This window comes from Taudactylus pleione, unplaced genomic scaffold (assembly GCF_031769625.1).
Source record: "Taudactylus pleione unplaced genomic scaffold, aTauple2 ptg000473l, whole genome shotgun sequence".
Lineage (NCBI taxonomy): Eukaryota > Metazoa > Chordata > Amphibia > Anura > Myobatrachidae > Taudactylus > Taudactylus pleione.
In genome coordinates, this window is record NW_028284875.1 from 405,670 (window position 1) to 423,299 (window position 17,630).

The following is a 17,630-nucleotide window of genomic DNA, read 5'->3' on the forward strand; positions in this document are numbered from 1 at the left end:
ATTGGGTTCATGTCGGGCGAACATGGTGGCCACACCATTCGTTGGAACTCTCCAGAATACTCCTCTAACCAATTCTGGACATCTTGGGACCAATGACACAGTGCATTATTCTGCTGGAATATTCCATCGTTCCATCATTGTAGGGGTACATGAAGTCCATGAAGGGATGCAAATGGCCATGAAGCAATGCAAAGCAGCGGTGAATGGTCTATGACGTGTTCCAGCAGAGCAGTAGATCCAACTTATGCCACATGAACACACCCCACACCATTACGAAACCACCACCAGCCTGCACGGTGTCTTGTTGGCAACTGGGGTCCATGGCCTCAGGGTCTGCACCACATTGAAACCCTACCATCAGTCTGAAACAACTGGAACCATGACTCATCAGACCACGCCACATGTTGTCAGTCCAAATACAGATGTCATGAACCCAGGTGAGGTGCTGTGTCTTCTGCTATCCCAAGGAAGCTAAACAACTGAACTGAACTGCTGGATATGCGTCTGGTACCTCCTGCATTGAATGTTGAAGTGATGTGAGCTAGTGTCTCTTGTCTGTTATCACGGACAATACTGGCCAGACATACTGCTCACGAGCATTAAGCACCCATGGTCGACCACTGCACTGTCCACGGTGGGTGATCACACCCTTCATGAGGTATTCCCGATACACATGTGACACTGTAGATCGAGGAATGTTGAATCTCAACACAACTTCGGAAATGAAATGTCCCATTCGAACTATCATGCTCCATTCGAACGCTGATATTTCACGTCACCTTTGCATCAGCAACCTAGCCAGTGTTCAGTTTGACTTATGAGATGTCAGATTACAACTGATGTAGGTTTGGGCATTTCCAAAACTTTAAGGGTGGTTGAAACGGCTGTCAGGCGCCTGCAATGTTGCCCTGTTCGAGGTTTGTTCTTCAATAAACATCATCAAGCTAACTGTGAGTGCTGGTCTGTGCTTTATTCGAACGGATGGGGTAAGTGTTCTTAGATAGATAGATAGATAGATAGATAGATAATGAGGGATATGGTAAGAACTTACCTTTGTTATCTCTCTATCTTCGAAGTCCATAGGGTTGACATTGGGGTATAGCTGGTTCTGGATCCACGGGCACCACGCAGTTAAAGCTTTAGCTGCTCCCAGGATGCACTGGGTCTATCCTCCTCTATACCCTGTCCCCGAGCCACAGGCACCTCAGTTGGTAAGTAGCCAAGGCTGGAGGAGGAAAAACAGAGAGAAGGAAGACTGGAACACATAAGAACCATACTCACAGAAAGGGAGACGGAAAACCAGTGACCAGCCACACAGCCCATATGAAGTCAGGTGCGTCAGGGCGGGCGCCCTGTGGAGCCTATGAACTTCGAAGAAAGAGAGATAACAAAGGTAAGTTCTTACCATATCTCTAATTCTCTTCTTCAGGGTCCATAGGGTTGACCTTGGGGATGTCCCAAAGCAGTCCAACTAAGGGCGGGGACGCTCTTGTGATGAAAGGATAATCCGGCACCCGAAGGAAGCAGCCTGAGAGGTGAAGGTGTCAAAAGCATAGAACCTCAAAAAGGTTTGGATGGAAGACCACGTGGCCGCCTTACACAGCTGAACAGCCGAGACGCCACGGCTAGCTGCCCACGAGGGGTATACAGACCGAGTAGAATGAGCCTTAATAGAGGATGGGCAATCCCTCCCGTGTATAAGCCTCACAAATAACCAAACAAAGCCAACGGGCAATAGTTTGTTTGTTGGCAGGCCAACCCCTCTTGTGAAAACCAAAGAGGACGAACAAGGAATCCGACTTCCGAATGGAACTAGTCCGGTCCACATAAACCCTAAGAGCACGGACCACATACAAGGAAGTATCACCAGCTCAGAGATCAGGTGATTGAAAGGCCGGCACAACAATTTCTTGATTAATGTGGAACTTAGAAACCACCTTAGGAAGAAAACCGGGATGAGTGCGAAGCACTGCCCTATCCTGGTGAAATATCAGAAAAGGAGGACAACAGGAAAGCGTCCTCAATTCTGACACCTTCCTGGCCGAAGCAATTGCCAGGAGATTAGCAGCAGTTAACAGTTAACCACTTGAGTTCCACCGACTCAAGCGGTTCAAATGGAGGACACTGTAGGGTCCGAAGCACCACCGCCAAATCCCAAGGAGCCACTGGTGGAACAAAGGGAGGCTGAATCCTGAGAACACCCTGGAAAAAGGTGCGGACATCTGGCAGTGTAGCTATCCTATGCTGAAACCACATAGACAATGCAGACACATGAACTTTCAAAGTAGCGAGGCATAAGCCTAAGTCCAAACCAGACTGAAGGAACGCCAAAATCCTAGAAACACGAAACACCTGAGGATCGTAGTTTCTGGACACACATCACTGGAAATAAGTATGCTCCACACTGTGGTAAATTCTGGCGGAAGCAGGCTTGCGCACCTGCAGCATCGTGCTGATGACTGAGCTGGAAAAGCCCTGGGACCTTAAGATGGATGTCTCAAGAGCCACGCCGTCAAAGACAGATGACCCAGATCCGTGTAAAGGCTGAGACAACAGGTCCCGACGTTGAGGCAGAGGGAACGGAGCGTCGATGGAGAGGCTCCGAAGATTGGAGTACCAAGGACGTCTGGGCCAAGCCGGAGCCACCAGCAGAAGTGTTCTGCCGTCCTATTTGAATTTCTGAAGGACTCGAGGGAGCAGGGATATCGGAGGGAATAGATACGCCAGCTGAAAGCTCCATTTCACTGACAGTGCGCCGACATCTCTTGTCCTGGACCCGTACACAGGTAAATTGTGATTGTGAGGGGAGGCCATGAGGTCCACCTCCGGCAGTCCCCACCTGTCCACGAGTAGCTGAAATACCTGTGGGTGAAGCGACCATTCCCCTGGATGCACGTCGTGACGGCTGAGGAAGTCCGCTCCCGATTGAGGACTCCTGGAATGAAGACTGCCGAGATGGCCGGAAGGTGGCACTCTGCCCAAGACAGGATGACATCGCCGCACGACTGCGAGTCCCCCCTTGATGGTTGATGTACGCCACCGTGGTGGCATTGTCGGACTGAACTTGCACGGCCCTTCCTTGAAGAGCGTGACTGGACAACTGGAAGGCCCTGTACATGGCCCGAAGTTCCAGAATGTTGATGGGAAAAACCGCTTCCAGTCTAATGGCTCTGAAGTGAAAGTGGACCCACCACTTTATCCCAACCCCGGAGACTGACATTTGTCATGAGCAGAACCCAGTCTGGGATCCAAAAGGGGCGACCCTTGGTGAGATGAGATGTCTGAAGCCACCAAGCCAGCGACAGGCGCACCTCCGGAGACAACACCAGCATCTGAGACCGGATCCGGTGTGGTAACCCGTTCCATTTGGATAGAATCAGTCCTTGCAGGGGCCTGGAATGGAACTGGGCATATTCCACCATATCGAACGCCGACACCATGGACCCCAGAACCCTCACACCTGGCAACTCCTCAGGCAACTGCACACTCGTAGTTGTAGGGAGGAAATAATTTCTGGAGTCAGAAAGATCCTTTGTGGATGAGTCTCCAGAAGGGCTCCCAAATGAACCATCCTTTGTGACGGAATCAGGGAGGACTTTTTCCAGTTTATCAGCCACCTGTGTGCTTGCAGACAAGCAATCGTCAGGTGCAGATGTTGTAGAAGTACCTCCAGAGAGCCTGCCAGCAATAGGTCATCGTCCAGATACGGCAGGAGCCGTATACCTAGGCTCCGCAGATGGGCAGCCATGACAGCCATAATTTTGGTGAATGCCCTTGGAGCCGTGGAATGGCCAAAGGGCAGAGCCTGAAACTGGAAGTGATGCAGGCGTATATCAAACCTCAGATACCGCTGGTGTGAAGGTGCTATAGGAACATGGCGGTAGATGTCCTGGATGTCCAGGGAGACCATATAATCCCCCGGTTCCATAGTCAGAATGATGGAACGCAAAGTTTCCAACCTGAATTTGGGCACTCTGAGGAACTTGTTCAGCGACTTCAGGTTGAGGATAGGCCGATGAGACCTATTAGGTTTCGGGACCAGAAACAGAGTAGAGTAGTAACCATCCCGCATTGAGAAAGCGGAAGGGGAACAATGACCCCTGTTTTCAGCAAGGACTCTATGGCTCCCTGAATCTGCAAGGCCTTGATCTTGTCCTGTAAAGACACGTGCAGAAGAGCTGTTGAGGGGGGTCTGTGATGAAAGGAAAGGGCATTTCCCTGAGAGACCACTTCTCGTACCCAAGCATCCGTGGTGGTATTGCACCAGCACTGGGCAAATTGAAGAAGTCAGTCTCCCACTTTGGGATCCCCCAGAGAGAGGCCCGTCCCATCAGGCTGAAGGCTTATCCTCTGGCTTGGAAGCAGGGAGTCTAGTGCTCTAGGCCTGCTTCTTTGGTTTAGGGCCGGCCTTGGTTGACCACTGTTTCGGGAAAGACTGACCCTTGGACTTCCCTTGAGTACGAAAGGACCGAAAGGCCGAGGTCCTAGCCTTAGAAGGCGCAGCCGCTGATGGCAGAAAAGCAGACTTAGACTTTGCCAGGAAATCAACAATTTTGTCCAGGTCTGGGCCGAACAAAATCTCCCCATTAAAAGGGTAAGGCCTCCAGGCCTTTCTTGGAATCCGCATCTTATCTCCAAGAACAGAGCCACAAAGACCAGAGAGCAGACACAGCTGCCACCGATACTCAAAGTCAGAAGACTAGCATCCAAAGACGATTCTCCAATATAGGAAGCGGCATCCCTCATCTGTCCCACTAAAGCTGTCTGAACCTCAGGAGCTTTATCAGAAAAAGTATCTTCCAGTACATGGGGCCAGCTCTCAATGGCTTTAGCCACCCAAGAGATGGCCATGGACGGATGGGCCACCGCCCCTGAGAGAGAATAAATTGATTTTAAAGAAGTCTCCACTTTCCTGTCGTGGGATCCTTTAGGGATGAAATGGAAGGCATAGGCAAGGTAGCACTCTTGATTAAGCGAGTAACATGAGAATCCACCACAGGTGGGGTTTCCCACTTTTTGCAACGACCTGCAGGAAACGGATAACTAGATGCCAATCGTTTTTGCGGCTGGAAGCTTTTACTAGGTGACTGCCAGGCCTCCGCAATATGATCAGTCAGCTGGTCAGAGAGGAAAAACAGCCGAAATCACTTTTGCCTGCTTAAAATTTGGATACTTGGATTTAGGGGCTGGTGCGTCATCCTCTATATCAAGAATGGACCGCACCGCCCTCGCCAATGCCGGCACATTAATGGAAGATTTTGTTTCCACTTCCCAGACAGGGGAAACAGAGTCAGAGTCCTCAGGCAATTCCCATCATCCAAGGACACATCAGAGTCTGATAGTTGCGCAGACTGGGATGACATAACAGGGCGTTTAGAAGCCTGCTGAGACTTCTCACTACGTAACATTGTTTAAAAGTCTGAAGATGAGGCCGCCAAACTCTGGACTTAACTGGAGAACACATCCACCCATGGTGGTTGACCCGCCTGCGGGAGACCCTGAAAGGGAATGACGGACTGCTGTGTCACCGGAGGAGACTGAATATACATCGGTAACCCCGTATATAGATTAACAGCCTGAGACCCAGGGGGAGACTGCAATAAACGCGGTATACCCTGTGAAGAGGGGATGGCTGGCAGTGTTCGCAAATAGCGCGTATTTTACCTGATATCGGGCACTGGGGACTCACTTTTTTAAAGTACCCAGGTCCCCGAGGACGCGCTGTGCTGTGGCCAATCCCTGACAGCTGGCTGCAGCACAGCGCATCCCCCTGCAGAGACAGACATAACGCTGTCTGTTAGAGCAGCCAATGAGAGTCAGAGAGACTCTCATTGGCTGCTGCTGTGGAAAGCTGTGCTGGGATCAAGTGTCTGATCCCAGCATCAGCACAGCATCCCTGCCCGGCGCTGGGACAGTGTTTGTTCCCAGCGCCGGGTAAGCCGCCGCGGCGGCTACCTGGTGATGAGACCGCCTGGTCCCTTCCACCAGTGGCGGCGAGAGAAGCTTGGCTCCGGGCGTGAGCTGAGCGGAGCTCGCTGCCCGGAAGCCAAGTAGCGGCGGCGGTTGTTTGGCACTGGCCGCTCGCAGTCCAGCAGCTGATAGGAGGCAGACGAGACGAGCCAATCGTGGCTCACCGCATCACAGCCCCGCCCACTCGCGGCGTCTTGAATAGACGCCGCTGAGCGGGAACGTTCAGTCCATCGGCGGAGGGGAGGAGTGAAGACCTCCCGAAGACAAGAGAAGAGCGGTGCGGCAACAGTTCCGGCGGCCGCGCAAGAGGCCAGAAGACGGCGTGACCAAGAAGGAAGAGGTGGTGCCGCTGGCCAGGACGTGCCAGCGGCAGAAGACTGAAGCTGTGGACTGAAGAGGACTGCGGGGGAGGAAAGCAAAAGCGCTAACGAAGCGCCCTCCCGCAGCCTCTTCCACCGTACTGATAGGCGGCCTTGGGCCACCGGTATTTTACTCCTTCCTAGACCACCAGGGTTGTCGGGCACTAGGACTGTGGGATAAATTCAGGCCTGTGGGTCTATAGGCGGGCATAAGGCCCGGGCAACATAGGGGACATTAGGCCCAATTGAAGGTATATGCCCCCCAAATAGGTGTGTGACTTGGGCATTAGGCCCAGGTCACTAGAGGCCCCACCTATTTACCCTTTAGTGGCCTGTGCCTAATGCCCAGGACATTCACTTACACCTATTAGGGGGGAAGATACCTTCATTGCACTGCATAGGTGGTGTGACAGGCATACGGGGGGCTCCTGGGGGTAATGCATAGGGGGACTGCTACTGGGGGCAATGCATAGGGGGACTGCTACTGGGGGAAATGCATAGGGGGACTGCTACTGGGGGCAATGCATAGGGGGACTGCTACTGGGGGCAATGCATAGGGGGACTGCTACTGGGGGCAATGCATAGGGGGACTGCTACTGAGGGAAATGCATAGGGGGACTGCTACTGGGGGAAATGCATAGGGGGACTAAAGGGCATTAATGTGCGGCATAATGTGTAAAGGGCATTAATGTGCGGCATCATTTTGTAAGGGGTATTACTGCATGGCGTAATGTGTAAAGGCTGGGCTTTGCTGTATAAAGGGCATTAATGTGCAAAATAATGTGTAAAGACCGGGCATTTATCCTTTGATAAATATGCCTATTACCTAAAGTGGCTAACCATAATATCACTTTAAAACGGGACATGCAAATTAATTACAAAGGTTCTGTGACTGACTGACTTCATGCCTAGATTTCACCTGGTTTTAGTGAGCCACAGAACCTGTGTAATCCAGGAGTGTCCCAGTTTAGAGGGATGATATGGTAAGCCTACTTATTCACTATGGGTTTTGGGAACAGACAAGTCATATTACCTGAAAGATCATGCAGGCATTAAAACATGCATTTAAGGGGCTTGTGGGGACATCTGATGCTGTTGGGGGTATCAGATGTGCATTTTAGGGGCATGTGGGGATGTGTGGTGGCATGTGGGGAGGTCTGAGGCATATGGGGGAGTTCTAAAGCATAAATTATGGTGGGACCCAGAAATGGTCAGGTAGGACCCCATTTTTTTTTAAAGTGGACCCACAAATTTTGTCGCTCACCGCGATCACTGGCTGGTTGGGGTAACCCCCTATGGGGGAGAGCAGTCGGGACCACCAGACGGTCCACGACGGAAGCCAGCACCTGAGAATAACTGACGGCACCTCACACAGCCCATCCTGTGATAAAAACTATATATATATATATATATATATATATATATATATATATATATATATATATATATATATATATATATGGTTAACAGAGAAGGAGGGCACTCACCGGGTAAAGTAGTAAAATAAAATCACATCTTTATTACTTATCTTGATTAAAACATTATACTCGACGTTTCAATCCACTTAGGGACCGTCATCAGGACATAAACAAACAGCCACTGAGACCTGTTTGTTTATGTCCTGATGACAGTCCCTAAGTTGATTGAAACGTCGACCATAATGTTTTAATCAGGATAAGTAATAAAGATGTGATTTTATTTTACTACTTTACCTGGTGAGTGCCCTCCTTCTCTGTTAACCCTGTGTTTTGGATGCCTATTGGATCCTTGAGGAGCACCACACTGCTGATTAACATTTGCATTGAGTGTGGACACTAACATCAACACAATAGGGAAGTCCAGTGGCACACTCTTGGCGCACCCACAAGCATGCAGCACACAGATCCACAGATATGGCACCGTGTAGCACACAACTGTATGTGAGCAACCTCACGAATACATGAATTTATTTAAGTGAGATCCGAGAAAAGCCCTTCCCTCACACACCTGCCAGGGCCATAGGAGCAGGAAAGGGATAGGTATAGACTGACAGTAAGTAGAAATAAAGCACAGACAGTCAGCACTAGCAAAAGTCACATACAATGCAGAAAGTTAATACTCACTGCACCTTTTCACTACATTCACCCTGCCCAGATTCAGTATCTGGGAGGGCTATAGTGCTATGTACGCTGTCCTAGCAGGGGAGAGGTACACAGGGGGGCCAGTCCGCACGATGCCTGAGAGATCTGCGATATGCCAGGGAAGATGGCTGCCGGAGACCTCAGAAGAGTAGTGGCCTAAGGAGGAAACAGCTCAGCATCACCAGACGCGAGCGGAAAGGCGCGCTGAGCTGAGGGAGGAGCCGCTAGACAGAGAAGGCTGCCTCCCCTGGCTAGCAATTAACCCCCGGGATGCCGGCTCCCGCTGCCACTGTAATCCCTGGTGGTCTTGTGGACCCGCGGTGTATGTCTCCATGGAGGGGGAGCCCGCTAGCGCCTCCGGTCTGTCCCCAGAGACCGGAGGCTGAAGACTGCATTTTCACAGGTGCGGGTCACCGCCGCGCCTTACCTGCTCCCTGGCGATCCGGCAGAAGCCTAGGGATTCTTCCAGAGTCCGGCTAGTACAGACTGTGGGGTCCCGCTGCGATCCCCAGATCTGTACTGGCATTGCAGCGTTGGCGGGGTGTAGGAGCGGCAGCATGGACGTCCAATGGACAGTCCGACGCTGCCGCTCTGAAGAGTTAGTTAAAAGTAAAATATAAACTCAAGACTCTAAGCAGCCTCCCTGCGCTAAGGGTGACCCGACTGCGGCCAGGCACAAACTAAACCGGAGGGGCCTGTAGCTCGGGGGCGGGGTATAGAGGAGGATGGACCCAGTGCATCCTGGGAGCAGCTAAAGCTTTAAGTGCGTGGTGCCCGTGGATCCAGATCCAGCTATACCCCAAGGTCAACCGTGTGGACCCCCTATGGACTCTGAAGAAGATAGATAGAGCACTCCCTAAGATAGTGTGAAAACTTCTGTGTAATCCAACGTGTGTGTATGTGGGCGTATGCGTACACACACATTTTACAAAATAATTAATAAGAAAAAACAGGATTTGTTAAATGTTCTACAGACCTGCTGATAAGGCAAATCCTAAAAAGACTGATACTAAAGCATCAATGCAAAGCAAGTAGATAACCACAAGAATGCCCATCAAAAATACCTTCTATGGGTGCCAGCAGCTGAATGGCTAAGATTTATACAATGACTAGGTCATTTTTCAAATTACCACCTTCCACAGTCTCACATCAAACTAATGAAGCCACAACACTGGTAGTTGCACACGGATGCCCATAACAGCTGGTGGCTGCTAATGCTTCTGTCCTGTGGAAGTGCCAAAGTATCTTAAATAGAGCAAAACCAAACCCTGCAATGCAAGAGGCACCCAGCACTACTTTACAATTATAACTCAATAGGCTGTGTTTAGAATAATTAAGATTGTTACAAGTACATCATATTTATGATGGCTCACTGCTAGTTGAGATGCACGCTGCAACTTATCTGATCTTTCTGCATAGCGCGAAGGTGCAAGAAGGCAAATTCTATCCACCACTTCCTTCAAAGAGTGCTGTGCATGGTTCCAGGGCCACAACATTTGTATTCCAAGTAATGTTGAGACAGCAAAATGTTGGGGCCAAATGTGATGTATACCTTTCCAACTACTACCTTAAAAGATCTTAAAGAAAAAAAGTGACTTGGAATCAGAGTACATTCACTGCTCTGCCCTCCGCTCCTTCAGAGAATAAGCTATAACTGCATCCAACACCTGTAACCACATTGCTTGTTCTAATGCAGTGGGAAGGGTCTCTGTTGTATAGTGTTCAAACAACAGACAGAGCAGCACTCCAATGTGTACAATTTGTCCTTTAAATTAAACTAAACAAACAAACAAACATAAGCACACTAGAGCAGCCAATGTAAAAGCAATTCCCAATCAAAGTAGCTTAAAAATGATACAAGAATACATTTGGTCATGCAGTGCAACACACAAGATTTATATAAATTTGCACAAATGAAATGTATTACCATTGACAATTTCCGCTAACCTCTCACATACATTTTAATTTGAAAGTAATGTGTAAATATTGCAATGTGGGCCATGTAGCACAAGAGCCCTCACAGGTAAACCAGCATAGCAAAACAGGAAAACAAATTCTATCAGAATAAATGATGGATCTCACAAAAGGGATAGAGAATAGTTTTTGAACTGAAAGTGACACGATAAACAAGATAAGTGAGTGGTATTATAGGGCAATAGTAGCAGTAGGTGTATGCAGGATTAATACAGGAGAATAGAAGAATGCAGCGCCAAGTAGTAAATATGACAAATCTAAGTAATGGAAAGATAATGTGCACGTGTAGCTCTTGATGCTTATGAGATTGATAAATAAGTGCTAAAGAAATTAGGTTATGGGAATGAATATGAAAGGTGGACAAGAAAGGTATAGCTAGTAGCTTGTCTGTTAAATTATCTGTGAATAATAATAATAATAATAATAATAGACTGGGGGATAAAAAAAATCAGAAGCTCCCATTTATAGAAGCTTATACTACTATTCCATAATAAATCTAACCAATCAATGCTGCATTACTGGAACTGTAAATGGCATCTGCTGTGAAGGACATAAATTAACACAATTTCCAAACTGAACAGTCAAAAACATAACTGAAAAAAAATAAAATCATAACTATTTATAAAAAAAACAACCAGGCTATTGGCAAAAGCAGCAGAACCTTCTTAGAAAACTTTTAGATAAATTTTTTTCTTTTACTTTGATTGCAAGACAACTTTCTTTCAACTATCTCCAGTAAGTGATGCACAACAGGCAGCCTTGGACCCTTCACAAGCTCACACAACATTCATCCTGAAAAAAATCTGAAATACTATCAAAATGTTATTTAAGGTTTGAACAAAATGCTGCAATCCAAATATTTCCTGCTGCTTTGTCATTTCACTTGTGCTCTAGTATCATATAATCGTCCTTGAGGGAGTCTAAGTCCAAACGCGAGACCCAGAAATGAATCATGTTTTCCGGAATTACACAACCAACTAAGGATCAGTAACAATCCCATTGCACATGTCCGGTGATAACCACACTACAACATGGGTGGAATAAGTGTTTAATAAAATCAACTTCCAATTCGTACAGCAACTATAACTTTGACTTTCAATTAGGGTGTGTGTGTAAAAAAAATAAATAAATATATATATATATATATATACATACATACACATACACACACACACACACACACACACACACACACATCTATATATCATACTGCACTGATTCTTACCTACACAGTTGTCACACAAGCTGCAGTGTGAGGCACGAGGTGGGCGGAAGATTTTGCAGGTAAAACAATATTTCAGTTTAACGGTTTGTCCATTTATGACTACTTCTTTAGTTCGGGGAGGAGGTCGATAGCCACCTGAAGTGGACCCATTGGCAACATCTACAAAAAAAACAAACACACAGTAGCTATGATTCCTGAATACACATTGATGTAAAACCGATCCCAAGTGACTAGAAGTCAGAATGACTTGATGGCCTCAAATTAAGGAATTGTTTTTTTTCTCTCCACAAGCAGATTTACGGTCACTAAAACAACATTGCGTTATGCAATGAAAACCATATCACTAACCCTATTCCAGGCAAAACATTTTCCTAACTGCTTTACTATTTCTGTTGGACCAATGTTATGACTCATCGGCCTCAATTGGCATTTATTTACCCTTCTTAACCAGTGGTTCCTATTAGTGTTAGGGGTCTAGTTATAAAGCAGTGATAATACCTTCCTACATCTCTCTTTGCCAGAGAAAAGGGTATTCACGGCTACCTCATATTTAAGAAGAGGTATACCACAGAGAATTGTCTTGATTAAAAAATACAGGTTAGCGCAACCTTCATTGGATACCGAAGTAAAGAACCTTCTAGTTCCTATAGTTATAGGGGTACCTTAATACCACTCAGATTTTTCAATAAAGTCAAAAAAGTATAAAAGGTATCCCAATAGTTATTTCATCCTTAATCAAATGCGAAAATCCAATATTATATCCTTCACGTTTCCTTCAGTGCAGAGTCTGTTTCTGGTTTTCTTTTGTTCCCTTATAGACATGGGTACCCACCCACATATAAACATAAAAGGGAAAACAAAAGAATCTCCAAAAGTGAAAGACCCATTATTTTAAAATGTGGATAAAACATAAAAAAAATATGCTTTCTTTCAGCTTGAGAAATATACGCTCTATTAAATGACATGTAGTGAAGAATCTGATTAAACTCTCAGTTATATAAAAATGAACTATGCTACATGACTAAACGCATGTGGACAACCCTTCAGATTAATGTGTTTGGCCATTTCAGCCACTCCAGTTGCTCACATGCACATAAAATCAAGCATACAGCCATGCAATTTCAGATATTAGCAGTAGAATGGGTCTTACAGAACAGCTCAGTGACATCAATTGTGGTACTGTGATATGATGCCACCTTTCTAACAAGCCATTTAATAAAAAGTCTGCCCTGCTAGAGCTGCCCATGGTCAACTGTAGCTGTTATTGTGACGAGGGAACATCTCTGAGCAACTACATCTCTCTAGCAAAGCAGCAGGCTACACAAACTCACAGAACAGGACCACTGATTGCTCAAGTGCACAGCATGTAAAAATCTTATGAGCGGTATCCAATTAGCCCAGAACATTGGGCAAGATTCAGAGTTGGGAATAGAGTGAGATCTCTCTCTCAACTGTGAACCTGAACAAACCATACTGCAATGCAGGGGTGTAAATACATACTTTTTTTTACATGTGGGGTAAATAGTGGCTGATTTTGCATGTAGCCCACAAATACTGCACAGCTTTATTATTACTGTACAATGTAGATGTCAGTTTGGAAACACTCCTCCCAAATCTAAATCTCTCTGCACATTTTATATCTGCCCCACCTGCAGTGCAGCATGGCTTCACCAAGATGATCAGTTGAGAGAGATATCTCTCTCTATTCCCAAGTCTAAATCAGGCCCATTGTTCGGGCACTAATTGATCCCGCCGATCGGCGAACAACTGGGATTTTTTCGTCGATTATCACCAATGTTTTTTTTCACCCTATCCTATTATTTTGGTCGAAATAATAGGATAGTTCTCCTGAAAACACATAGGTGCAGCGATAAGCTCGTGGACCTATCTGTTTCGCCTTTTTTCAGGTGAAAAAAAGGCATCGTGGATTATTTTTCGGGACACATCAGTGTCCCGAAACCCCCCCCCCCGATAAGTGACGGCGTCGGCGCTAATTGGACAGCCTCGGGCGAGGTAATTAGTCACAGTAATTTACCGAGGCTGATTGAATACCCCCTTATGTCTGTTGCAAACTGCACCTGGCAGCAACTTAGGATGAGAACTTTAACAATGGGAGCTTCACAGCTTGGGTTTCCAAGGCCGAAAAGAGACACAAAAACCTCAGATTATCATGTGGAATACCAATTGTTGGCTTTAGTGGAGTACAGCATACCACCATTGGACTCTGGAGTGATGAACCATGCTTCACCATGGCAGAAAATTTCACTGCTACTGCATCTACCGATATCCTTGAATAGTGTGCTTGCAAGATTGTGAAAACAGTTTGGGGAAATCCCTTGCCTGCTTCAGCATGACAGTGCCACCGTACACAAAGCTAGGTCCATAAAAAATTTCAACTCCATCGAGTACAACTCTGAATTATTACACAAAATTGTTGTACCAGTCACCAAACCCAGTGAATTATGATTTTATAAATATGAAGCTTTCATAGCAATTTTAAACACTATAAAAGGAAGCTTGTTTTTTCTTTTTTGTAACTGACGCAACATTCTTCTTTGATGACCACCTCTAATGGTGGGTACATACTGGGCGATATTACTGAGCGACTGCACGATTACGACATTGTAATAGTGCAGTCGCTCAGTAATCGTGCACAAATTGTGCACCTTTATGTCGGAAACAACCAGCGATGCGCACTCCCGCTGGTCGTTTCCGACATTGTCCATCGCCTGAACATGCAGCACAATCTGACAATAACGTCAGATTGGCATGTTCAGGAATGATGGACAGTGCCTGCACTGAACGACTGATCGTTCAGTGCAGACACTACAGGGGATCAGGAACGACGGTACGATTACGATGTCGTAATCGTACTGTCTTTCCTGATCGCCTAGTGTGTACACACCTTAACTCTTACCAACAAGACATTGCCCAAACTGCTAGCCACCTAAGGAATTTACTACAACATCAGATCAGAATATCCCCCCATACTTCGAATCTTTAAATTCCATCTCAAATCTAATCTCTTTACTAGAGTCAGCAAGCACCAGCAGACATACAGTCAGGTGCATAAATATTGGGACATTGACTGAATTTTCATATTTTGGCCTCTATTCACCACCACAATGGCTTTGAAATGAAACAAACAAGATGTGCTTTAACTGCAGACTTTCAGATTTAATTTGAGGGTGATTACATCCAAATCAGGTGAACTGTGTAGGAATTACAGCGGTTTCTATATGTGCCTCCCACTTTTTAAGGGGCCAAAAGTAATGGGACAAACTAAACAATCCTAAATCTAACTTTCACTTTTTAATACTTTGTTGCAAATCCTTTGCAGGCAATTACAGCCTGAAGTCTGGAACGCACAGACATCATCAGACGCTGGGTTTCATCCCTGGTGATGCTCTGCCAGGCCTCGAATGCAAATGTCTTCAGTTCCTGCTTGTTCTTGGGGCATTTTCCCTTCATCAAGTGAAATGGATGCTCAATCAGATTCAGGTCAGGGGATTGACTTGGCCATTGCATAACATTCCACTTTTTAGCCTTAAAAAACTCTTTGGTTGCTTTTGCAGTATTCTTCGGGTCATTGTCCATATGCACTGTGAAGCGCTGTCCAATGAGTTCTGAAGCATTTGACTGAATATGAGTATATAATATTGCCCGAAACACTTCAGAATTCATTCTGCTGCTTTTGTCAGCAGTCACATCATCAATAAATACAAGGGAACCAGTTCCACTGGCAGCCAAACATGCCCACGCCATGACACTACCACCACCATGCTTCACTGATGAGGTGGCATGTTTTGGATCATGAGCAGTTCCTTTCCTTCTCCATACTCTTCTCTTCCCATCACTCTGGTACAAGTTGATCTTTGTCTCATCTGTCCATAGGATGTTGTTCCAGAACTGTAATGGCTTTTTTAGGTGTTGTTTGGCAAACTCTAATCTGGTCTTCCCGTTTTTGAGGGTCACCAATGGATTACATCTTGTGGTGAACTCTCTATATTCACTCTTGTGAAGTCTTCTCTTGATTGTTGACTTTGACATATATACACCGACCTCCTGGAGAGTGTTCTTGATTTGGCCAACTGTTGTGAAGGGGTTTTTCTTCACCAGGGAAATAATTCTTCTGTCATCCACCACAGTTGTTTTCCGTGGTCTTCCGGGTCTTTTGGTGTTGCTGAGCTCTCCAGTGCGTTCTTTCTTTTTAAGAATGTTCCAAACAGTTGATTTGGCCACACCTAATGTTTTTGCTATCTCTCTGATGGGTTTGTTTTGATTTTTCAGCCTAATGATGGCTTGCTTCACTGATAGTGACAGCTCTTTGGATCTCATATTGAGAGTCGACAGCAACTGATTCCAAATGCAAATGTCACACCTAGAATCAACTCCAGACCTTTTACCTGCTTAATTGATAATGAAATAACGAGGGAATAGCCCACACCTGTCCATGAAATAGCTTTTGAGTTGATAGTCCCATTACTTTTGGCCCCTTAAAAAGTGGCAGGCACATATAGAAACCGTTGTAATTCCTACACCGTTCACCTTATTTGGATGTAATTACCCTCAAATTAAATCTGAAAGTCTGCAGTTAAAGCACATCTTGTTTGTTTCATTTCAAAGCCATTGTGGTGGTGAACAGAGGCCAAAATATAAAAATTCTGTCAATGTCCCAATATTTATGCAGCTGACTGTATATGGTGCTTTCTGTTTTAAAGATTGAAAATGAGAGTGCTATTCTTTTGAGGGTTTTTTTTCTCCATGGGGGTGCATATAAAGGAAATATTTTAACAAAGTAAATGTCTAAAGGTTGAGTTAAACAGTGTAGAGGTGTGAGCTCAAGAGTTAAAATCGGGCAGGTGGCTAAAAAAACTGAATGTTACATATATCTAAATGTACAACTTTATACGATCACATTTATTTGCACATTTGTGTTTTGCATACAGATGCACCATATAAAAGGTAGTGTACTAATGAGTGGATTAGGTTGTATTGCTCAGATAGCGGGATATGTTCTGGTCAATGTGATCACAGTGAATCTTGTAAATTTACTTGTTACTCAATTCAGCCCTACATACAGCACAATACATATTCCTAATTTACATTAATGACCTGTTATGCACTCTTAATAAAACTCTAGGCCAGTGTTTCCCAACTCCAATCCTCAGGGACTCCTAAAGGCCCCCATACATCTGAAGGGGGATTGCGCGATCCTGCGAACGGATCGGAAATGCCGGCCGGCGGCCATCGATGTTCTGCGGTCTGTCACAGGATCGGTGAAATTCTACATGTTAATTTTACGGATCTGCATATCTGTGAAATCCAACATGTTGGATTTCAGTGATCCTGCGATGCTGGGTTGCACTTAAAAAGTGGGAGGCACATATAGAAACCGTTGTAATTCCTACACCGTTCACCTGATTTGGATGTAATTACCCTCAAATTAAATCTGAAAGTCTGCAGTTAAAGCACATCTTGTTTGTTTCATTTCAAAGCCATTGTGGTGGTGAGCTGGGACCTGCATGGCCAATCTTGTTTTTCCAGCACATCCCGCAGATGCTCGTTCGGATTGAGAGCTGGGAAATTTTTCAGTGTGGCAAGATGCAATATCCTGCTGAAAGAGGCCATAGCGATCAGAACAATACCATTGCCATGAAGGGGTGTGGTCTGTAACAATGTTTAGTTAGGAGGTACATGTAACATCCAGATGAATGCCAGGACACAAGTTTCCTAGTACATTTCCAGGACATTACACTGTCCGCTGGCTTGCCTTCTTCCCATAGTGCATCCTGGGGCCATCTTTTCCTAAACAACGCACTCACACCCGGCCATTCACATTAGGTCAAAGGAAACATGATTCAACAGACCAGGCCACTTTCTTCCATCGCTCCATGGTCCAATTCTGAAGCTCACATGCTCATTGTAGGCAAATTTCTGTAGTGGATAGGGGTCAGCATGGGCACTCTGTCAGTTTATGCA

General features: G+C 45.9%; 1 protein-coding gene across 4 annotated transcripts in view; it reads right to left on the reverse strand.

The window, feature by feature from the left end:
- ZDHHC14 (zDHHC palmitoyltransferase 14) overlaps positions 1–17,630 on the reverse strand; it is a 164,796-nt gene that overhangs the window by 51,650 nt on the left and 95,516 nt on the right. For all 4 annotated transcript variants that reach the window (XM_088448954.1, XM_088448953.1, XM_088448952.1 and 1 more), the window contains exon 4: positions 11,649–11,807. In XM_088448954.1, coding sequence (XP_088305080.1) covers positions 11,649–11,807 — 159 coding nt within the window. The remainder of the gene's footprint in view (positions 1–11,648; positions 11,808–17,630) is intronic.